Source organism: Mauremys reevesii, linkage group 8 (genome assembly GCF_016161935.1).
Source record: "Mauremys reevesii isolate NIE-2019 linkage group 8, ASM1616193v1, whole genome shotgun sequence".
NCBI lineage: Eukaryota > Metazoa > Chordata > Testudines > Geoemydidae > Mauremys > Mauremys reevesii.
In genome coordinates, this window is record NC_052630.1 from 90,290,397 (window position 1) to 90,315,960 (window position 25,564).

The 25,564-nt window shown below is 41.0% G+C and overlaps 1 protein-coding gene across 24 annotated transcripts in view; it reads right to left on the minus strand.

The window, feature by feature from the left end:
- Positions 1-25,564, minus strand: part of SGIP1 (SH3GL interacting endocytic adaptor 1) — a 189,887-nt gene that overhangs the window by 86,751 nt on the left and 77,572 nt on the right. For all 24 annotated transcript variants that reach the window (XM_039485429.1, XM_039485418.1, XM_039485420.1 and 21 more), the window contains 2 exons: positions 11,229-11,292; positions 2,268-2,292 (listed from right to left, as the gene is read on the minus strand). In XM_039485429.1, coding sequence (XP_039341363.1) covers positions 2,268-2,292; positions 11,229-11,292 — 89 coding nt within the window. The remainder of the gene's footprint in view (positions 1-2,267; positions 2,293-11,228; positions 11,293-25,564) is intronic.

Sequence of the window (25,564 nt, forward strand, 5' to 3'; positions counted from 1 at the left end):
ATGAAAAATGGCTGGGGGCAGGGAAAGTGGGAGAAGAAGGCCCTCGCTCATAACTTTTAGCTCAATCATTAGCTTACAAACCTGCAGAGGCTGATTAGGGGTTTGTGGGGCCCTGGGCCAGAGCAAGTGGGGGGCCCCTCCTCAGCCCTTTTGCCTGCAATCCCCCCAGGTTCCTCCCCAGCACTCCTGCCAGGGAAATGGGGTCAGGATGTGGAGGTTTGCCCTGCCTCACCCTCAGCACGACACTCCTGCTAGGGAGCGAGTGCCTGTAATACTAGATCTGACGACAACATTTGCTACTTCTGCTACTCTTTAGCATCAACAACAAAAAAGCCATGATGTGGTCTGACAAGCTACCCACAACTTTGGCACCCGATCCTGCTACCACTGAAATCAATAGTAGTTTTGCCATTGGTTTCAGAAGGTGTTTTAATCTATTAAGTCAGGAGTGGTCAACCTGAGCCTGAGAAGGAGCCAGAATTTACCAATGTACATTGCCAAAGAGCCACAGTAATACGTCAGCAGCCTCCCATCAGCTCCCCTCTGCTCCCAAGCACCTCCCACCCACTGACAGCCCCGCCCATCAGCATCTCCCCAGCCCTCCCCGCACCTCCCGATCAGCTGTTTTGTGGTGTGCAGGAGGCTTGGAGGGGGTGGGGGAGGAGCAAGGGCATAGCAGGCTCAGGGGAAGGGGTGGAATGAGGGCAGAGCCAGGGGTTGAGCAGTGAGCTGGTGCCCATACAAGGAGCTGCATATTAACTTCTGAAGAGCCTCATGTGGCTCCGGAGCCACAGGTTGGCCACCCCTGTATTAAGTTAACTCTTCATTCTTAGACTCCCTATATAGGGGGCAGCCACCTTACACTTTTTTCTTGCTTCAAGAAGCGCAGCGTGGTTATGTCTGTCTACGTGACACAAAGATGAACAGAATTCCCCCACATATCACTATCTCTGGGTAAGTATGTCACATTTACAGGAGACCTCAGAAATTGCAGAGGGAGAAAAGGAAAGTTGCACTGCATTTGAAACATGAGGAGCACTGCACACAGAGAAGAGATAAGGCAAATCCCTGACTGCAGCTGACATAGAAAAGAGAGACGAAACAGTCTGAGAGCAGCAGAACAGGAGGAAGAGTCCAAGGGCAGAAAGAAAAGTAAAGGAAAAGGAGCAGAAGAGGAGAAACAGAGGCTGAAGACTATGGAAAACAGATTTGTACATTCCACAGTTTCATGTAATCTGGAAAGCTTCATTTTTTCCCCTTTCTTTCTGATGAATAGAGCCTTGATTGAAGTGTTACCCAAAGTTTAGTATTCTGGACTCCATTTCTTGACATTTCTTAACAATTAATGACAAAGGGCTCTATGAGTGTAGTGTTGTCACGAAGCTAAGGATCTTGGGTCAGATGCCAAAGACTCTTAAAGCGGTAATTAGGCCATCCAATTTTTGTGTGATTTTACGGGAGACACATATGGATATTTTTAATGACTGGTTTAGTTTCCACTCCAGAGCTCGGAGTATGATGCACAGCAACTAGTTTCCCAGCTGCACCAGTTTTCCTTCTGAATGTGTTCCTAATTTTTATTTTAGGCATAAGCTTTTTAAATCCGAGTACAAAATCTCTTTAAAAAAAAAAGCACAGTAAAATTGATGTCTGAACCCAACATACTTCTTTGCAAACTGGAAATTTAGGAATCAAGACCCCTCTAAAGTCCAGTTTTAGTAGGGACATTCATTCCTAAAACCATAAATTAAAGCAGCCATAATTTTAAAGTAACGACTCTCCTATTTTCAATTTAATATAGCAAATAAAAATTGCACAGAAAATAGTCAAATTTGTCACATTTCTCTTAATAACCTTTCAGATTATTAATCCATTGTGCAGAAAATCCTGTATAACATTTTTCCATAAAAAGTAAAACACATATAAAAAAGCAGCTTTCAAATGCTTGATTTTATTTAACATTACCTTTGAACTATTTTTATACAGGATTTATAAAGTGGCTGTATGTACAGCACAGATGATTTTGGCACTGCATCCATATTGGCTGCTTATTTTTTGACAAATAAACAATCTTCCCAGACTGAATTCCTCTGATTTAAACAAACAGCTATCTCGTAAAGAGAATTTTTAATGTATTTACTACATTAAATGGAAATAGAGAGAAAGTGTACGACTTCCTTATGCTGATTTGCAGAGGACAATGCTTTTAGACAGACACAGACTGAATGCCAATAAGAATAATTTTATAAGAAGAGTTCAGTACTTACAATTCCATCCCTGTCTGGTGATCCTCTGCAACAAAGAGAAAATACATATTAGTCAAAAAACAGTCTAATGCAGCCTTTGCTGTTTAACCTTTGGGAACAATTTTCTCAGCTAATTCACATGAGCTGTGGTTTTTATGGTCAGCTACTGTCACCCACCTTCCAATTGATAAGAACCACAGGACTGCTGTGGTAACAACATTTTCGTAGGGTCTTAATATCTCTTTCATGGGATTTGTACACCGTACCCTTCTTATGGAGAAATGTGGACTTCTGTTTTCAGTGTTCGCTCTTTACATTCACATTCTGATATTCCTTTCTCCCAAACCTTACTAGAGATGTGTTGCATGTTCTTTTAGAAGACACAGTAGAAATAGATATACGTTGACAATTTAGGGCCCAAGCCGGCAAATACTTTCTACTGAACATAGTCCTTTCTTCTGCGAGTAGTAACTGCACCGAAGTCAGCAGGACTAGTTATCATATTAAGGACTGTGCTTAGTAGCATTTGCAGAACTGGGCCTTATGCTACAGCAAACATGGAACAGCTACAGATATGGCAGGCATGTTTATTTAGCATTATATAAATATGATCAAGTGTTGAGTGAAAAGATAAAAGTAATTATTAAATCCAGCCTCCGCTCTTCCCTCTCCCACACTCCCCACATCCTTCAGTCTCATCTAGTGCTATAGATGTTCCAAAGACTCATGGTCAAGACTTATGACATTGTAGAAAATCTACAGGCAGCTATTGCCAACTCAAGTATAATTAAACACACCAATGTCCTTCATTGAACCACTCGATAATTATTGTGTATTTGCCTTTTCTTATTCTCTGATTTAATATTTAAATCTTACTCATTACACAAGGTTCCCAAAATATTCTTCTAAAGCAGCAGATATAATATAAGATTCCATATTCCACATGTGTTCCTTAAGCTTAGTGATTTTAGTTTTGGAGAGGGGATATTTAGACTCCCTAGAACTGCATGTTTGAATCCCGGCAGAGATGGCTCAATTCTTCCTCCTTCAGAGGTATCAGTGGACTGCATATTGTGTGCTTGTGCCCAGGTTACCAAACAATCCAGATCTGTCTGTATCGGTGACCTGTCCTCTTCGTTATTTACCATTCCAACTTCTGTGTCAACTGCAAACTTTATCAGTCATGATTTTAGGTTTTCTTCCAGGTCATTGATAAAAATGTTAAATAATGTAAGACCAAGTCCCTGCAGAACTTCACTAGAAACACACACATTTGATGATGAGTCCCCACTTACAATTAAAACAAATATGACTTTCAAATTAGCTCAGGATGATGAACACTGTGCACATCAATATCAGACAAGTAGCTTATTTTATCAACTAAGTAAGTAACTTTAGAGATTTTTCCTGGTCTCAGAATTCCCTCTAATTCCATTTCCCTTCACTCACTCAAGCAAATGTTCCTATCTCCTTAGGCTTTTCATATGCTCTCTTGATCTGTGCTGGTTTCCAAAGATCGCTGACCTGATGGCCTCAAAGGCACCCCATTGGATTCCTGGCTCTGAGACCATCTGAATCCAGATGTGTTCTCTGCTTTAGCTTAAAACTCTTGAATGTGGAGGCTTGCAAATTCCTCTGCATTACATCTGTGCTATTTCAGAATTCCTGTTCTCCAGGAATTAACTTGTCCCATTAATATTGATTCTGGACTTCTATGTAAGCTCACTGTGCATCAGTACCTTTGTTGGATGCTGACACAGATATGGTAATTTCCTGCAGTATCCCTGAAAACCCTTATTGTATAAAACAAAATTGAATTGTGGGTCAGGATTGTATGTAACCTCTTGGGGTGGGGGTGAAGGAGGGAATTGATGAGACCAATGAAAAAACTGGGAGTTCAAAACACTATACTGAAAACGTGCCAGACAAGTATGGACTTTTGGGACAATAAGTGTTAAGTGGATTTCCTGGGGAATCCCTGGGAGAGGTTAATGAAAGTTACCTAACTATGAGTTATGCAAAAACCCAGCCTGTTGAAGCTATGCTCTGAGGAGAGGCTTTTTGTCTGCTGGTAACCTGATAAGCCTAATCTGTATAAAGAAATGGCTGCTCTTCCCAGCCTTTGTTCTGGTTCTGGATCTAAGACAGATATGAACTTGTAATTATGAGGAAAAATCCAATGGTGGTTTTTGGAAGGACTGAAAACTACAAGCGGTTGGGGTGACCTCTGCTAAGTTTTTTAGCAGGCATGTAGCTTCTTTTATTGTTTTAATGTATTTTCTCTGTAATGTTTTTACCTCAAAAGTAAATGTGCTTGCTTAGAAGGAACTGTGTGGTAACTTACAACTGCAGGCAATAGACCAGTCTAGCCTTCAGAGAAAGAAAGCACAGGCACTGTTCTGTTTAGTGCAGTCCAGGGAGCTGTGTAGCCTTAAAACAACTGGCGAGGAGGGAGTGAGGCCTGGGTCTGCCCCCAAGAGAGGTGATGGCTGGGAGCTGGAAATCTGTAAGTAGGTGCCATTTAGGGACCATGGAGGGAAAAAACACAAATGCAGTTATCCTGAAACTGTGACAGCTGCATCATGTCTGATTGCCGACATACCCATACGTCTTCTTGGGATGTGGCTATGGTAAGAGAATCAGTACTGTTGCTGCAGCTTATGCCAATGGACAATTCCTGTATGTTCTTCCAAATGACATCTCTTCCTGCCTAATGTAGCCAATTATTTTAGTTTATTATTTATTGTGTGATGTTATGATTAATGTTATATTACATATATTTATTGTATGTTAATTAGAGTTAATTGAAGGATTATAAAAGTATAAGATTGATCAGTATTTACAGGAACCAAGGATTAGACATGAGTAAGACAAGCTGAAATGCAAAAACCTGTAGGTTGAGGCCTGCAAGACTTTAGCTTAGATATTTTAGGCCTTGGAGACAAGAAATGATGACATAAGTGACCGGGAAATAACCCAATGCTCTAGGATTATGGGAAAAGAGGCACCAACTGGTAAGATTGCAAACAATTACCAGTGGCGGCTCGATGTTTTTTGCCGCCCCAAGCACGGCAGTCAGGCAGCTTTCGGCCGCGTGCCTGCAGGAGGTCCACCGGTGCTGCGCCTTCGGTGTACCCGCCGCTGAATTGCCGCCAAAGCCGTGGGACTGGCAGACCTCCCGCAGGCGTGCCGCCGAAAGCCGCCTGCCTGCCGCCCCACGAACAACCAGCAAGCCGCCCCAGGCATGCATTTGCTGCACTGGTGCCTGGAGCCGCCCCTGACAATTACCCAGAAGATTAATATTAGATCATAAAAATACTGTCTGTCTCTGACATGTGTCTTAAACTACAGAATACAGGTTGTGTGTCAATGCTAATGAGAATAAAGGGAACTTACACAGTCTATAGAAAACTGGGGTCCCTTACGTTTCCAGGGGACACAAACCAATAAGAGGGTTGGCACTTTCATGGACATGCACAGAATGCAGGTATACACCAAATCACATTATAAAAAGGGGATGCCCAGAACAGGAAAATTGAGCTGCCTCTGAGAGACTCCAGCAGGAACCATCCCTCTACTGATGATCAAGCCATGAGAGACCCATCAGACCCTAACACTGTTGTTAAGGATGTGTGTATAACTATATTTGTAACTTGTGCATAGGTCTGTATAGAATGTCTATATGCTTGGATGATCATAACTTTAATAAAACTTGTAAAACAGTCTAGACCTTGTCCTTGTGAATGTATGTGTGGTCACTACTTTGGGTCTTTATGTGTTCCTAGACAGACTAACTCTGAAGCAAGTAGCAGAGGTGACTTGCACTCTGTTAAGCTTGAAACTGTAGCCGCCAGAGCCAAACCCACTACCACATTACAAAATTCACTTTAAATAAAATAATAGGCTACACTAACAGCAATGTCAATACAGCAAATAGATTCCTGTCTCCCTTCTGTCCTCAGCTTAAAATATTGCAATCAGTTCAGTTTCCTCTCCTCTCCACACCTCTACTTTATTGAGTTTGTCCCTTTTTATGGCTTCATTCCGTTTTGGAAACTTTGGAGTTGATTGACATCTCCACTTTCCTCCTTATTTGAGCATATGCAGCCAAGGTCAAGCCACCTGCTCTTGGTCCCTGGTGCACTGTTACCTGTGCTCTTGCAGACTGAGCTAATTATCCCTTTGCAATCCACAGTTAAGTTTAAGAAATGTTAACAAGATTCTTTTATAATAAATCTAGCTATAAATATATATTTCATTCCATTAATCCTTGATTATAGTTACAGAAAAAACTAGCATCATAAAGCAAATTGGATTACTAAAGCACTGCTGAGCTTCGTTAATACTAAAGTTGCCTATTTTGAGTTGTCATCTTCACCCAAGTTTTCACTGACGTTCCTTGCTCAAGCCCATGGGTGATATGTTTTCAAAGCAGTTACAGACATAATTAGAATCTTCAGAGCCTCTTCAGCTGGAGAGACTCAACTGTTAGTTAATGTCTATAAGGAATACTTGATCTCACTACTACCCCTCTCATTGTTGTAATTTTTTCCCAAGAGCTCAGACACTATGGTGACGAGCACCAATGTCAGACCCTAGCTAGCTAGATTGATTTTGGGTCTTCAGATATGATAGTCCGTAATAGTAAGTATACGACTAAGTACGGGAGGCCTGTTACCGACTCTATAGAGAGCCCTTCTCCTTGCCCTAAATTTTCTGTCAAAAGGGTTATGTTTTTCTATAACAGCTGCCAAGAAGTAGAGAATGTACCCTAGTGTCTAGAACTGCATCAGTGTGATGGGGTGGACCAGGCCTAAAGGCCCCCTGCTGGAGGCCTCAGGGTTCTGCCACACCCATCCCAGGAAAGGAGCAGTGGAGAGGCTAGAGTGGCTGCAGGAGAAGCAGCCAATCAGGGCCCAGGAGAAGAATGGACAGCTGAGTTTGCTGGCAGGGACTGGGGGACCAAGAGGCTCCTGGCTGGCTGCTAGGGACTGAGTAAGGACTGAGGCTGGGGAGGGCTACAGAAAGATAGTGTCTCCGGGGAGGAACCCTGGGGATACTGCCCCATATCAGGACTGGACTATTTAAAGACTAAAGCCCAAGAAGGGCTAGATGGAGAAACCTCCAGAGGGGTACTGAGATAGGCCCCTGTGGACTATATACCGCAGAAGGAGTTTGGGCTGGCTAACGTGCAGACAGTGTGACTCGGCCAGAGGGCTGAGTCACTGAAAACCCACCTGAGAACCACCGAAAGGGGTCTCCAGACCAAAAGAACGCAGACACGCCCAATCAGAAGGGGGCACTCGCGAGAGGTGGGTGCCAGCCCCATTACAATGAGACTGACAAATAAGCGTGTCTTTCACTCCCATGCTATGCTGTCTCTGCACTGTGAGCCAAAAATTACTCATTACACTTACAAGCATGGTTTAAAAAAAATGGCAATAACTGCCACAATGGCAGTAGGACATTCCTACGGCTTCATGCATGGGAGTCAGCCAACCGATGGAAAGGAAAGGCAGAGCGTGAGAACACTTGTAGGATCTCATTTTGGGGTGGATTTTATTGAGGGCAGGGCCTCATGCATGCGTAATGAAATAGAGGCTAGACTGGTAGACAAACTCAAAGGAAGGGAGGAAGTGGGGAGTAGTGAATGACAAAAGATGTAGTCCCACATTTTCTAGTGGCTGGAGGCTGAGGAAGCAGATATTTGTGGTTCTGCAGCTACAAGCTAATAAGTATTCTCCTTTTGCTCAAGTATTAGCACTACCAGGTTTTACAATGGACACATTAGCATAATTATTGCTTATGGTTGCCATTGTTTCCATCCTACTAACTTCTATGCTATGGCACCCTCATCCTCCTCCCCACCCCACAAAAGAAAAAAAATCACCCCACCCACCCCATCAAAACAGGAAGATAAGCCACCTCCGTAGCTTGCTAATTAAAGTGTTTTCCCTAATATAGTCTCTCCTACCAGCTCATTATCAAAAACAGCCTCTTCAGGATTCATTATCTTAACTCTTTCATCAGCGTTCCTACAGCCTCTATAAAAACACATCATTTGAAATTAATTGCTCGAATTATGTTGTGCAACTGGTTAGATACAATGTAGTAACTAGATGTTGGTTTCATTGATTTTCTTTAAGCAAAAAATATTTATAGTCTTTGTTTCCTGTATCTTTATGATAAATTATAAATGAAACTACATATGACCTATGTGGGTGTCTTTGTAGTTGGGCTGGCTGACAAATAGGCATTTAAGTATGCATCTCATGTTCTCTTACTAAATCACTCCACGTTTGGTTTGGTTTTTTAGGTTCTCTGTGTTTTTAAACCACCCCTCTACCATTTTTCATATGATTTTCTTATTTCTGACTCCAATCCACTTTTTATTCACTGCCTTTTCCTTTCATTTCTGTTCTACCCATCCCAGCCCACCTCTACCATCTCATGGCTACTTGCTTTTTTCCCAGTTCTTTAGTTTTATCTGTCTGTTCCCTTCCTCTTCTCACTATTGTCATCTACCTCCTCATCTCTTTGCCTTCATCCCATCTCTTCTCAACTTGCCTCACCTTTAGGGTGACCAGACAGCAAGTGTAAAAAATCGAGACGGAGGGCTAACAGGAGCCTATATGAGAAAAAGCCCCCCAAAAATCGAAACTGTCCCTATAAAATCGGGAGATCTGGTCACCCTACTCACCTGCCTCATAGCTGTTATTTGAGACAGCTCACAGGCTCACATGCTGTTCCCTAGTCAATTTCAATGAGTTTAAGTAGTTGTTTGAGTCTGTGGTATCTGTTGCTAAGCAACCCATTCACAAGCAAAGGTTGCAATATAACAGTTACCGCCATTTTGCTGATGCAATGGCCCAATTTTCTTTTATTTATTTATTTATTTATTTATTTATTTATTTAATGAAGGCCTTTTTGTTCTGCTTGAAGCACAGATTTCCAGGGATTAACGGCTTGCGCAGGTATTTTCAGGTTACTGATGAAGATGTACAGGAACTTCACCTCCTTTTTTTGAAGGCAGAAGAGGCCATTGCCTGTGGCATCAAAATGTAATTGGAAACAACATAGTTATTATTCTCCACTTTGCCTATGGCAGCAAAATCCTACAACTAGCCCCATTTCGATGTGCATCTCAGTGACACAGCAACATCAAGCAGAAGTGGAGAACTGGCAAAAGCAGAAGCAGCACAGAGCCCTCTAACTACCTATAGAAATTTTGTTGCAAACAAGGGGCTAGATTCTGTCAGCTGTTTTCTGGAAAGACCGTTCAAAGGGCTACACCAGGATGCTAATTATCCACAACCTCCTTTTCATCAAAGGGAAGGGAAGCTGGTCAGCATCACCTAAAGATACAATAGTGACTAAAAAGGGGACATAGCCAGGGTAGCTGGGGATGCATTGAATCAGTGCATCTGCTGGGCAGATTTCAGCAACAGGGTTCCTATGGCACCTCAACTGCAGATTAAAATGGTCCTCACTAGGTGGAAGTCAGAGGGAGGATGTTGTAATCAAAAGCACAATCTGTCCAGGAAATGCTGGATATGTTCACAGAGTTCCAGTGATGGTCACATCGGTATTAGGTAATTTAGCAACCACATGATTGTGGTATTAGTGTTGCCACCCATCCAGGTTTTCCCAGGATCATCCCTTTTTTGAGGTGACTGTCCTGGGAATTCTGTAAGGATTTTCAGTACACATGGCCAGCTGTCCAATTTTATGGGCTCAGGAATATCCCAGATGTTCCTTATTTTTTGTACCTCAGAGGTAGCAACCTTATGTGGCACATTTTATCTGGGCAAAAAGATATGGATTTCTCCATTGTCAAAAGCTAAGCACATCTGAGAAGCCTTAATTCCCTATCCTCACCCACCCATACTTTCTTCCATAGGTGTATCACTCCTCCAGAGGTTGCTTTACGCTCAATTGTACAGCAGGTGACATTTTCTGTAGTCTTCTTCTGTTGCTCTTTCATTTATGATTCTACTTGAACAACGTATGTTTTCAATTATAACTTTTCCAAAATACACTTATTATAGTGGTATATCCCTTACCAAAGAACCCTACAGCATGTTGCAGCATTAGGACAAAATCATATACTTGAAAAGGAGTACACTAAAATAAATGCCACTTCCCCTAAGTGACTTCAGAAATTGAATGTTTCCATGAAAACAGTACTTAGAACAAGCCAGCTTAACAGCAAGAACCCTTAAGAACTGGTAATCCTATTATGCATGATCATCATCTACTCCCAGCAATGAAACATCACCTTGATTCTCTCTCTGAGCGATAACTACTTCTGAAAGCACATAAACACAAAGCCAGTTGAGTGTTTTACTACTCCAAGGACTGGCCTTGACCTGTTAAAACAGCATATTTAAATGGATGGTGCATCTAAAGAGGATTCTCAGCAGACCACATGCAAGTTGGTAGTTTAGACAGAGACACTCACCGCAGTAATATTCCTCTAATTTGCACACCATCACTGCCACTATTTGGAAATGTGCATGAAACTAAATTGTCCCTACAACATTAGATGGAAACAAGCATCATGTTCATTTGGCTACTAGATTAATATGAACGTAGGACACAGGATTAGAATGGATCTCCTGGTTCCTTGAGTCTCTTGCTACTGCAGGCAATCCTGCCACATAATCCTTGTTCATAAATTTGTCCAGGTCCACCTTCAAGTAAGTTAGGTTGCTTTACCCCACTATTCCTAGTGAAAGGCCGTTCTGGAACCTCAAACCTTCTTCTGGATTTCCAGCCTAAATTTATTCATGGCCAGATTATACCCATTTGTTCTTGTGCCAACTAAAGGACAATTTTAAAATGTATTGTTGAATATCGCACTGCCAGTTTTGAATAGTAATGTATACAACATATGTCAAGTGTATATAGCACTTCTACAGTGTCCTGATATAAACATTTTAGTCATTCACAAATACATTAAGTTGTATTGCACAGACTTACGTGGAATCAGTGTCCTTTTCCTTCTTCCGTATTCCAAAGGCCTTCCTTGTACGCTTTTTCAATCCTGTGAACAAAATGAAGATGACTCAGAGGGAGATATTACTATCAACCTAAAATAAGTAATGCTAAAATAAAGGTCACATGCTCCATTAGCAGTTGTAATTAAAAATAGATAGGGCTTTATAGCTAATACATACTCTCATACCTTTTACCAGTTCATCTAAAAATATCTATTACTTTATTCCATATTTATTGAACATCACATGTCACTCAGTAATTATGGTCAATAGTTTTAATCATTATATTAATTTTTTGTATTAAGACAGACAATTTCATTAAAAAAATGCAGTACACCAAGGCAGATTATTAGACCACTGAACTACATTTTAAGGAGTAAAATGCTCAAACTAGCTTGTATCAAAAGTTCAGAAGAGCACACAATACTTCTACCAACATCATGCTCTTCATATAGCCGTAGTAACATTGTGTGTGTATAGAGGTGGGTCTGCCTCAAAAAAAAAAAAAGCCACATGGAAGCAAAAACATCCATACACAATTACCATTTCAGCCTTGCCAATAGATCAATATACTATATATATCATTCTGTGTGGTCAGTGCTTAATCTGTAATGATAGAGATGCCGGGGCTCAAGGAATTTTTTTTACATTCATAACTGATGCAGGAAGCCCAGAGGTGCCAGGGCTATGAACTGCCAAGCCTAGAGGTGTCGGGGCTCAGCCCTGGCACAAATTAAGCAGAGTAGATACTTGTATTATAAGTATTATAGAATGTAAATTAGTCATCAAAGAAAACAACCAAAAAAACCAAGTTTGTGTATGCAACCTGCCACATTGTATGAAGGATACTTTAGGTAGGGAGTAATTTCGACCCTCTTGTACTCAGACTTCTGTTGCTACAATGGGTACCCTTCATTCCACCCCTAGACACAAAGTGCTCCTTCACCTTGCTCCTTGAATATTCCCTGATGGGATATCTACAAAGCAGTGCCTGTGCAATCTGCTCAGCTTGCTGGGAAAAGGGTGCTGTAACAGCAACTGCTACCAGAGGATTGAGGGGTGAAGCAGAGAAAGCAGTTACAAGTGCTTGTTTGGAGCACTGAAATCCTAGTCAAACCTGTTGCAGAGAAACTTACACCTCAAGTGGTCCCTTCCTATCTAACTAAACACCTTTCTCATGTATTCAAGCATCCGCATGCCAGGCTTCCTTCTGGAATCTAGATTACGGCACACATCTTAGCCTCTGTCATTCAAAACAAGAGCCATTCAGTATTTCTGCTCTGAGGGTAATCTTTGCCATTTGTTTGTCTTAAGATAATCTTTCCAAAATATAAACAGCCCATTCCAAGTACCAAAAATAATAGCAGCTGTGAAGCGTGGTCATAGATACACTAATGACTTCAGGATTTAGCTAAGTGTACTTAGTATTAATTCTCATTGACTTCAATGAATTCTGAGTCAGGATAGAGCAAAAGCAGTTTTAGGGTTTCCAGATTTGATCCATAGATCAGGAGGGCTATAGAAGGCTATTTAGAGCTCCCAGTCTGAATTCTGCTCCCTACATTATTTATATTATGTCATATCTCAAACTACTTTTCAGATCTAACAAAATCTCTCCTATTTTCGATGGGCCAAACACAAGGTCCTCATTCAGTCCTTACACACAATCTCAAAACTTGAAACAAGAGTTTTGAAGGACTGCAAGATTTTGACTGCTGCTGTCAGCAGGTTAAGCTGGTATTTTTCAACCCACTGTCTTACAAATGTGGCCATCTGGCTCTCAGGCACATTCCTCAAAATTCATTTGCTAAAATGTGAGATTTATAGCTTGACTGTGCAAGTTGAGGCCTTTTGTCCTTCAATCCTCTATTGCGAAGTCAGTAAGTAATATCTGATATAGCCTGCCTATTTATTATGATTTATGTGTATATGAAACTGGTGTTTAAGAACATGCAAAAAATACTCATCCATTCTGAGATGGGAATAATGGCAAGGTTAGCATTAGAATTGTTCAGCTGTCTCTTACAGATCATATATTCTAGGAGAGATTTTCCTTTAGCTCATGTGGTTGGTGGCCTGTATATTTAAAGTTCTGACTAGCCATGATATGCAGCAGTTACAACTATGAAGTTCTTCGTGGCATAGGCGCCAACTCTAGGGTGCTCCGGGGCTGGAGCACCCACAGAAAAAAAAAACTAGTGGGTGCTAAGCATCCACCAGCCACATCTGTTTGACAGCACCTCCGATCAGCTGTTTGGTGGCTGGGGGAGGGACTTGGGGAGGTTGGAAAGCAGCAAGTGGGCGGGGGCAGAGCAGGACAGAAAGAGGCGGAGCACGGGCGGGGCTTCAGGGCAGAGCATCCCCTGAGGAAAAGAAAAACTCAGCTCCTATGCTTGGTGGCCATGGATTTGTTAAACTAGTGGTTCTTATACTGGGACATATGGACATCTGGAGATACATGGAGCACTTGATCATGGATGGCACCTCCAGTCATGCTGGTGAGATGGTGGCTCAGAGGACAAACTCCTGTAAAAACAGCTGTAAACAAAGGGGAGTAGTTGGCACTAAATGACATACCAGCTCGTGCAATATTGGATTAGAAGGTGCAACCTTGGATTAGAAGGTGCAAATTCCACCAGCATGACTGGAGGTGCCATCCATGATCAACAGTCCCAGAGATACAGGAGCCAGGAGTCACCAGAGTCCACCAACAAAAGGAGCAGCAGGAGAGAAAAAAACAGGCAGCATGAAAAGGGAACCAGTTATTATGGAATAGGGAAGGATGTGCAGGTAAAGGGAAGAGAATGGATGGGAAGAGATGAAAAGATCAAAACGGGCGATAGTCCAAATTATTGTTTTAAAGAAGATGAAACACACTGAATTAAAGAGTTAGGATACCTAAATACCTACCTACTGTTACTTTTACTGAAAAGTCACTGTAGTTGTATTAGCATACAGGCCATTGATGGGGTGAGAGGTGGTCAGCAGAGACCACATCTAAAAAGATGGTTATCTGAAACGCCTCTTCTATAGTTTTATGGGCCAGATTTTCAAAAGTACTAACCCCCAGCAGTTCCCATGACAACACTTCTGGATAGATTTTCAGAAGATCTCAGCACTCAATGTACTGTGCTCTTTTGAATCTAGCTGCACATTGCTAATATGTGAATTAAATTAGTCTCCTTGAGTGCTAATACTAACACATGTGATGTGTGTGACTGAACATACCCAATGTGTATCAGAAGTCTCCAGGAGCCTGTGAAGACTAAAATGAATACTTATACAATTAAAAAGTTTTATATTCTATTTTATATCAAGAAACTTGACCTGTCAGTATAGCGTTAATGGTGATGGGGATTAGAACACAAAGCCTAAAAGAAAGTATGATGAGGAGCACAGGGAATTAACCATCGTGAATGGAGCAAGCTTTTGGGACCTGCAAAACCTGTATTTGTGGGCAGAGGGCCACTCTCAAGATAGAGAGCATCACCAAGTATGTGGGATGTCTCAGCACACTGATGAGTTGCTTCATTACCTTAGGATCATAATACATGGTACCAACTCCAGAGAAGAAAGGGAGTAAAGAAACTGAGGGACAGCCTCACCTCCCCAAAAAATAACTTCACTGGAGGCCTGAAACATCCTAAAGCCGGACTCAATCCTGAACAAAGAATTTCAAGCCTGTTTCACAAGATAAACTTTAGTTTGGAAGTTTAAATGCAGAAATAAAGCGCCTCAGTGGCTGCTTTAATACATCAGTCAGGAATTACAAAACAGCTAATCCATGCAAATACTGACCTCTTCAGCATTACAGGGGTAATCTTCATGGAAGGATGTACTGTTCATGAATATTTTCTCTAAGATCATCAGGCTAAAAGTGGTGTTTCTTCCACATCACTCATGTTTGACTCACCTTTAAAGATATCACACATGTATGGAGTCCCAGTTCCAATTCCAAGATATTAATGATATACAGTGATGTCCCACCCTTAGCCAAATTTGTATTTGGCACTAAAAAAACCCTAGAGCAACTAGTAGTGCTTAGTCAACTTTTGCACTGATACTTCTCTTTTATGGGACATTAAGTTCGCTTTACCCCTATTTAGTACTTAAAGATACAGTCTATGCGCAGTAGCATTATGCAGAGTGGTATCAGACATCACAGAAGCAGCAAGGGCAGAAGACTAACTTTAACTGGTCTGAAACACCCAGTCACAGATCAAGGCAATAACTGACAACTCTGCTGACGTGGATTATTTTTGTTGTTAGGAGAAAGGGGATAACGTGCCTGGTGATAGCACAAGCAACGTTCTACAAAATGGCAGCTGTGATATCACAGCCTTGGAGTATTTTCCTGTGAATTTCTTACTCTTTTCAGGGCTGACTGCTACTCACAATGGTGCTGTAATGATCATGTTGCAGAAGTGCACTGGGAATAGATTTTGTGGCATTTCAGGCTGAAAATAAGTTTCATGGGTTTATTTAGAGTTTATAACTCATGGCTTGGGCAGTCCTGATGCTTGCTAATACCATGCAATGCCAGCCTCTGCTTGGTCACTGGTGACAGTCTATTCCCAGTGGGCCTCTCTATGGTTGAAAAAGGCACTGCAGGACTATCTTTTCACCTGGGCATCTACCCTGCTTCTACTAACTAATATTGAAATGCTTCCCTGCCTTTCACAAAGGAAGTCCTGGCATCATAAATGTATTTTAATGAGCTGTCCCAGTCCCAAACACTTTTTAAAAAAATACTAAGTAATGAAATTCCATCCTTGGGCAATGACAGACTTGACACTTCCTGAGACCACTTTAATCTTCAGGCAGCAGCTTTTAAAGTGATGGCTAGGTACTAAAGGAGACTGCCAATTAGCTGAATCCCCCATCTGGCAGCTGCACTCCCTGTATGTATGTTATCCTCCACACTCCTGCATTAGGTCAGGTTCCAAATTAGCTGATCTACTAGTTGGGCCAAGGATCCTTCTCCTTGGCCAGATGAGCCTGACCTGTGTTAAATCTGGTCTCAGCTGGAAGTCACTATCTGTGTATCATTCAGGCTCTGATGAAGTACATTGTTGGTCAAACCTGTAGTGCAATCAGTGGTCATGGTCTATGCCACAACTCAGAGACCTTGTTTGGTGACTCCAGACAGCATAAACTGAGTTTAGTTAGTTAGTGAGCTAGGGAATTATAAAGGTTTTGCCTAGATCCAGTAGCAGCAAAAAGAATCATCCTAACAGACCCATTTCTTTTCTACAAGGAACACTATCAAACCATGCTCCAATATACCTATGCTGGCTTAGATGTGGAGACAACACATATCCTTGTATGAAAATTATCCATACCCTTAGTGTGTAAAACAGCTCAGTATAGAGGTTAATTGTTTTGAAAACTGATCCCTATAACCAATTCCCTTTTTCCTTTTATTATTTGTAGTTGCTAACACCAATTAAATCAAGAGTATATCAGGTATATACTTGACTTCCAGTGGGAAACAAAAATAATGTTTTTGTTTTCAATAAATGTTAATTTAAGTCAAAACTCTCCACCAGTTTTCATAATAGATTTTTTTAAATAGCAGATTTTTTTCAAAGATTCAGGAATTAAATTTAAACATTTCACTACATTAATGCAAAACAGGCAAATTTATTTTAGGATAATGCAATGTGTTAGCATGGAAACATTTATTGAGGATTGGTATTTTTAAATCAGGAAAGACTGAAATGTTGGGTTTTCCACTAATTAAGTACTAGTTATATTTTACTAAGATATAATAGAGAAATTGCATATTTATTTTTATTCGTATAGTAACAATTTTAGACAATTACGTAACTGGTGTATTGTCTGTAGTATCATACATAGTGCATACATGCTTCAGTGTTAATCAGTGTTGAGAAGAGCAAAGATTCACGCACTGTAGTCAAAAGACGACGCAGTTGGTCACATGGAGTTAGCTCTTCCTCCTTACTTCCAGCTCCTAAAATGCCTTAAAATACAGGTAAAAATATATGCTCTGCTTCCCCCTAACTTTACTTTTCTAAGTAATTGCTATAGTTGCACAAGAGTGTTATGGGATGGCAAATAAGAGAGCATGTGTTGATACAGAGATTGCCTCAGAGAAAATTAGGTTGACATTTGAAAAATGTTTGGACACCACTGTAGCAGAATGCTATTGAACACTAATTCATTCCCATCAGCATACAGGAATATAAAAATACTTAAGCTATTGCCAGTAAACAGGAAATGACATGATAATGATCCCCTTTGGGAACTGAGTAACTGAAGGTAAATCCAACAGCACATAATGAATGGGGACATAATTATACGCTGCTTTGCTGGGTATTAAAATAGTCCTGAAACATTTTCAGTAAAAATAAATCAGTCATTAGTGCATATGCAGAATCATGTACACAAAAGAATAGATGACTTCAAAATTAATTCACAAAAAAGTTGATCATATATGACTCTTAATGGCATTATTATCAGCTTAAGCAATCGCATAATCCTATTGTCTTTTCTGTCCCTACACCAATATTCACCATCCTTCCTCCTCATGTCTTCATTCAGACTGTCAACTTGTTTAGGTACTTATGAGAGTCTCTGTAATAATTAGTATCCAAGCACCTCTCAGTATTCCTGTGAGGTATACAACTATTATACTCATTTTACAGAAGATAAACTGGTACACAGTTCAAATGACTTGCCCAAGATCACACAGGAAATCTGCGGCAGAGCTGGAAATTTAATGGAGATCTCGCGATTCCAGTCCTGTGCCATAACTACAGGATTATTCTAATAAATATTGCTGCCTTTGTATTGAGAGCTTTACCAGACATTGAGGTAACACACACACACACGCGCGCGCACACCAACCTCTCTGGGTTTTCCCAGGATCATCCCTTTTTCGAGGTAGCTGTCCTGGGAAATCTGTAAGGGTACTCAATATACACTGCCAGTTGTCTAGTTTTATGGGCTCAGGATTGTCCCAGACGTCCTGGTTATTTGAATCTCAGAGGTGGCAACCCTAATGTACACAAGGAGGCACAACCCAGGTTCCAACAAACAGACCTGAACTGTAGTAAAGTCACAGCCCACACTACATGTGCCATAACTGGACACAGCCAGTTGTACTTCCTATTGCATACTACTGCCAGGTCTCTTAGATGGATAGGCTAAGATTGTCAAAAATCGGAGCCAAAATGTAGGCTCCTAATTCCATATTCAGGCATATAAATACGAGGCCAGATTTCAAAAATGCTGAGCACCCTACAGTTCCCTTTGAAAACCTGGCCAAATTTATATGCCTGACTGTAGATCTAGGAGCCTAACTTTAGGCACGCTCCCTATCCCCTCAACCTGGTAACGTTCACTACACTAACTCCCCTTTGGGGCATGAAAATTTTCTTTTAGTCTCTGCTGTAAAACACTGTGCATATTTGTGGTATTTTACATATGAGAATTAAGAATAATGTTATAGCTGACAAAACCAAGAACTAAAAAATGGCCGTTGGTCAGGTCCTTTTGTGCAGATATTGATGTGAATGGCATGCAGGAGAAATCCCAAACCTTAGTAAAATTCCACTTGCTCTTTTCTTTGTACGAAATGTTTTTCTCCTGGCTACTGTCAGATAGCCAAAGACTCTAGCATCTTATTCACCCTTCTTGATACCGTTTCCTTCATATCCAGTTCTCAAATATTCTGTGTGTGTCACATAATGTTCTTCTGTAAGGAAAGGCCTGACAATGATTCTGCAGAAGCCAATTCAATTTATCTCATCTTTACATATTTAAAATGACAAAAATTAGTGCAGAGAACGACGCCGAGAGCCAGCCAAGGAATGCTTTTATTATGTTCATTCTACAAGCCAAAGTGCTCGTTTTCAACTCTCATGATTGATGCTTTATTTTTCTCAACACTGCTTACTTTGAATGTGTCCTTGAGTTGCAATTCAGTTCAATATTCCGTGACATTCTGCACACTTGTTGATAGTTGCTGTTACAAGCATGTCTAAACACTAGTTTTCTCTGCATAATGTCAAAATCACATGGGCTAGCATTGGGCTTGGTTTTTATCATCAAAATGAAACATTAAGTTCATTTCTTAGTACTCTCGGTGACAGATTTCAAGAACTGCAGTGGTATAAAAATCAGCCTAGTTTCAACATTTAAAAACACAGCATCATTACCGACGACAGGAAACCGCATTTACCACACTTCAGTACTACTCTATATGAGCCACTAAGTTTTGTGCTAACTTGAAAGATCTAGAACTTGGGCTTGAAATCCTGGCACCTACTGTTGAAGTTTTGCCATTGACTCAATGGAACATGGATTTTGCCAGGTATTTGAGAGACTGCCTTGTCCTTAGTGCCCCACCATGAAAGTTAAGATGTGCTCAGGACCTTTTGCTGCTGATGCCCACGTGGCAGGACTTCTTAAACTGAAGGATTGCAACTATGGAATTTGCACCTTCTAATCCAACAGAATGAGTTTGTCAACCTTCAGGGCACAAGGCAGGGTTTAATTTGTTCCAGAAAGTCCTTCAATATTTGTGGGGTGGGGGGACTTGTGCAGGGGCCCCAACGAGACAGTTGCTTAGCACATAGGGAGGACACTGGAACCCTGATTTTATTAAGTTACTCTATGGGGTAAATAAAATATTGTGTAGTCATTTTGTGAAACAAAAGCAGCAATAACATACTACATGTGGTATGAATCTTTAAAAAGAAAGAAAGAAAGACAACCACCCCATATCAGGTTTTGAATCCACATCTCCAACAGTGCACTAAGGAGTCAGCATGAATTTACTAAGAATAAATCATGCCAAACCAGCTTCATTTCCTTCTTTGACAGAGTAACTGGTTTGGTGGATGGGGGAATGCAGCGGACATAATATACCTGGACTTCAGCAAGGCTTTTGACACAGCCCCACATGACATTCTGATAAGTAAGCTGGAGAAATGCAGGCTTGCAGAACTACCATTAAATGGACACATAATTGGTTAAACAACCACAAAAAAAGGGTAACTATTAAATGGAATGATGTCAGATTGGAAGGAGGTCTTGAGGGGGATTCCACAGGGATCAATTCTGGGTCTGATGTTATTTAACGTCTTTATTAATGACCTGGATGTAGGAATAGAGAGCATACCGATCAGGTTTGCAGACGACACAAAACTGGTGAGGGGATTGGAAACACTTTGGTGGATAGAGCTAAAATTCAAAGGAATCTGAATAAACTGGAGAACTGGGCTATAGACGACAAACCAGTTTTACTGCTCCCCCTATATTTCCCCTTGTTGTTTTTCTCCTCTCATCCCTCTGCAAATAAATATTTTCCTTTCTTCTATCCATTGTACTTTTCCTGTGGGTGGGTGTGTTCACTCTGGCGGGGGAGGGAGGTTTGGAACAGGTGCCCCTGGCGTGGAAGGGATTTCTCCTGCTGCATTCCTGCGCGCGCCTTCTCTTGGCCAGAGCTGCCTGCAGAACAGACCCATCTTGGCCACAAGGGCGCTAAAGTTACATCAGTACAGTGAAGAACACCTTTCTGAGGAGTAATTCAGTAGAGCTTGAGAATATGCCCATGGACTCTACTACACTGTGAAACTTCTGAGACAGGTGTTCTCTACTGAGAAAGGGAAAATAAATCTCTTTACTGCTTCTGGAAACCACACACTGTAGGCTTTGCCTAAGGCAGGAACGTGGGCACGAGAGAGCTATTCTAAAAAAGAGAGGAAGAGGCGGCTCTCATAACACAGCTCTTTACATAGCACTAGAAAGTTATAGGGGAATTAATATATTTGTCCTTTATGCAAATAATTACAACTATTCTGAATACAAACATCTTGGCCCCACATCTAAAAAGGAGAAGGAGCTGCTGGTAGGGGACTGTGTGTGAGGGGTTGTCAGTTTTGGAAACCGCACCTGCTGTAGGTCCAGATTTGTTAATTTCATAGGCACACTGCAAAGCTCATTTCCCCCTCCCCCACTCTTTGTTGAGGAGCATATGGGATGCAATCTCTATGTTTACAGGCAGGCCTTTTCTGTTGTGATTGTTCTCTGCAGTTGTACTTTAAAAAAATAATACCACCATTAAACAGAAAATTACTTCTGGGTCTGGGTCAGTCATTCTGAGACATGTTTATTGCATCTTTCCATAATGACTATATTACATAAGAGTTTGATCATGTAGGGCTGCAGAGATTCTCAGGTCAGCATGATCTTACATACACCAAGTATGATGCTGAGCACAGGCACAGTTGGATAAAGGAAACTGTTACAGTTGCTTTGGCAACCTCAACTCAATTTCCTTGATTTTGTACATTTGTTCAGTGTAAGGCACTGCTTATACCATATCTGGTTTTTGGTTTAAGGTCAACTTCTTTCATAACGGAGTATGTTAATAGCTAGGTGAGACCTACAAAGATCTCACTGCACAAGCGTAACTTTATCCCCTATGCATTAAAGGTTGGAAAGAAAAAAAAGTTTAGCAAAGTGATCTGTATTCTTAGTCAAGATAGACCTCAATGATTGACTTGACTAAATATTCAGACCTAGTGTTCTGCTCAGTTACACAATGGGTTAACTATCTAAAGTCTGCATAAAATGATAAAGGTTAGCAAAAAAGGTTTACTAAATGAAAGACTAAAATAGAAAATGGCATTGGAGACAGTGTCTTCACAGCCTGAAGAAATGCCCATTGTTGAAGCACGTTCTCTAATCAAACTCCCCCACACTCCCTTACTTGATAGGCAACCTGCTCAGGAGACAGCATGCTGAGGCAAATCCATATTTGTTTGATTTCCCCTTTTTATGTTATTTCTGGTCACAAACTAGGTATTTTTAATTTGAAATCTCCTGTCAAATACTTACCGGCTACAGTTTGTGCCTCCTTCCCCTCACAACAATTTAATGTTATCTTGACATTAAGATCATCTTATTTGTTCTATAGGAAATGCAAGACCCATTAAAAGTCCTTCCTCCCAGTTAGGTTTTACCTGTAATGACACACAATGCAAGGTTTTCATTTTACCCACTTTGCAACAGACACCTGTTTTGACACATGGTTACCTTGAAGTAGGGTGACTAGATAGAAAGTGTGAAAAATCAGGACGGGGGTGAGGGGTATTAGGTGCCCATATAAGAAAAAAAACCCAAATATCAGGACTGTCCCTATAAAATCAGGACATCTGGTCACCCTACCTTGAAGGCAGGCCCAGCAGGCATGGAGGTGGCTCCCTTTTCAAAGCCTATGCCAAAGCTATCATACAGATTAGCTGTATGAAGGTATTTTAAGCTACTCACCTTCCATTCTACTGATTATTTCATTTCGAGGTTACTTAATCAGCTAGTCCTGACTGGGGTAAGGTCTCAGGCCATCTGGTTTTCTGTTGCAGCACTAAACTGTCACCTGCTTCTGGCACAGTTATTTGGTTCATACCTTCACAGCAGAAAAGCAATATTTTTAGATATGGTAAAGTAACTATGCTGGAGACTGGAAAAACTGAAGACTAGCTCTTTTCATTAAATGACCATTGCAGAAAAGAGAAAAATACAAATACGCAGCAAAGGGACGTCATCTACAGATATTTGCTGCCCACAGGCTCCTCTTCTCCTCCTGTCAACTGTCCCAGGGAATATGTCAGCTATTGGGAAGGGGAACCCTAGGAATTCTAGTGAACAGGGTCAGTCTGTCCCACTTGCAATTCAGGGGAATTAGAAGTAATATAATGAAGGAGGTGCAATGGGAGTCTGCATTATGATCTTCCCATTTGGAAGAAGGCTAAAATAGTGATTAATTTGGATGCCATTTCTCTCTGATAGAGGTTACACGTTCTGAGATTAACTCACCCAAGCCCTGGCTTTAGTGGGAGGAAAACTGTTAGAATGTCATATCTGTCTTTGAAAAGACAGAGAATCATTTGAGAGGTTGAAATATATGGAAATATAGTTCCGCATTTTATTTTGAAAGTCTCCAATCTCATGTCCTAATTACTTGAGGTGCTGAAGAATTGTAGAGTTAAACGATTCTTAAAAATTCATCCTTATAATGCATCAAATTAAAAAATCTATAAAAATGGACACAGTGTTTGGCAAAACATCCCTGATACACTGGAAATGCTGCAGTTCTGGGAGGGTGCTTGTAGACAGAGGTGAGGAACTGACTGCTAAGACAGGAAAGGGTGGTGGCAAGCGAGAAGGCACTTAGGTGGCAGAAAATGGACACAAGAGAAGGGAATGAAGGATATACGGGAGCGGAAGGATCCTGATACAGAAAAAAAGGATCTGAATTCCCCAGTTCAGAGAAACTAAAAGTTCAGCTGCACAGACTTTTAAAGTGATATTTGTCTAAAGCAGGGCACATACTCCTCACCTTTCTTTACCAAGTACCACTTTCACTAAGCCAGCATCAGGGCATTGATTTTAAATTCTCTCTCTCCAGCAGAGCTAATTTAAGAGCAGTAACAGTGCCATAATGGCAGTACTAAGATACACTAGCATGAGTAGGTTTAAATCTCTACTGGTACACAGTTTTTTTAAAATCCATATCTTCTTATTTGTTACAGTATTTGAATTAAAAAATTTTTAAAAGCTCTATAAGAATACTTATTTCTGAAAGCAAGGTTACAGCTAGTGTTATTGAGCCTAATAGAAAGTTAATCCTACATCATTTAAAGCTTCCTGCACTATTTTTCCTGTCAAGTATCAGAGGGGTAGCCGTGTTAGTCTGGTTCTGTAGAAGCAGCAAAGTCTATAAGGTGCCACAGGATTCTTTGCTGCTTCTATTTTTCCTGTGACCATCATCTCATATCTTCCATTTTGTAGCCCATGTTTGGGCTTTGATATTCCAAGAAACATTGCTTGAGGTTGAGGAAGGAATTCCCTTTTGTTTATTTATTTCCCAGTTATGCATGCGTTCTTCAACCATACACAGCTTGTTAACCCAACTGTTTAAATTATGGTTTCTATTTAAGTAGCAAAAATAACTGTTGGTGACAAAGGTAGGTCAATTTAATGTTGCCATGTGCATAGTCCATGTGCCACAGTTACTAGCCTAATTGTACTTCTGACCTTGCCTGGTCTCTGAGTGCCTCCTTTCTCGAATTCAGGCCTCTAGCATTCAGCTGTCTCTCAGGGTAGAATCATGTGATTCTCCCATTGTTAGACCAGGCCCTGGGTTGCAGTTCTTTGTGCATCAACAAGAGCTGGGTGAAATGTTTCAGAAAAAACTTCTCACCAAAAAAAAAAAAAAAAAAAAAGTATATTCAAATCAACTGAACTAATTCATAAATTGGTACTGAATTCACTGAATTATTTAACTAAAAAAACCAATCCTCATACAATTCCCCAAAAAATCTGTTTTGTTTTGACATTTTTTACTTCAAATTTACTTTAAAAAAGTCAACCTCTTGAAAATGAACTATTCATTTGAGCTGAAATTGTGTTTTAATTTATTGGAAGGAGCTTTTCCAGTGAACTGAAAATGCACTTATTTGCACAGCTCTAGTATCAACTGTGATTTATCTCAGCAAGTCTGACTTACGTCCGGATCCTGCAATTTTGTTCACTCCGGTAGCAATGACAGCAATTAACAGACTGATCAAACAGCCTCCTTAAAGTATTCCTTACTTAGAGTGAAGGCATTTGTGATGCTGTAAGACTGAAATATGGCCATGTATATCATTGATATTGCCGCTGTTAGACAACTGCAACAAATCTTGCATAAAGTATGTCATGTAAGGGGTCCCTGGAAAAGTTCTGAAGTGCTAAATAAGATTATAGTCTTTAAAGCCATGTATCATAACTGTATCCAAAGTTATGAATATTGACTACATACCTGTATCTCAAAATGTGTTTGTTCCTGGGGTAACTCCCACAAGGTATTTTATATCCAGTCTAGCAAGCACCTTGTGAAAGGACTATTCAAGCTGGATGGCCCATTAAAAATACTTCACTCTAACCATGGGCCATAGGAGAAACTCATTCTGCCCAGATAAGCCTTCCTGTGGATGGCTCAGCACAGATATGGGCAATGACTACCACAGAGAGTCATCAAAGCATATAAGGACATGTGGTATGCTCATGTGACCCTGTACTCCAAGGGTCCCCAACGCGGTGCCCACAGGCATCTAAATGCACCCGCGTCCTGCCAGCAGTTGAGCATCCGCCAAAATGCCGCCGAATTTCTGCGGCATTTCTGCAGCGACGCCTCTCGATGACGTCGCTTGTCAGCGGCAAGTGAGGTCATCAAGAGGCGTCGCCAACGAAACACCACAGAAATTTGGCGGCATTTCGGCGGATGCTCCACCGCCACCATGGTCC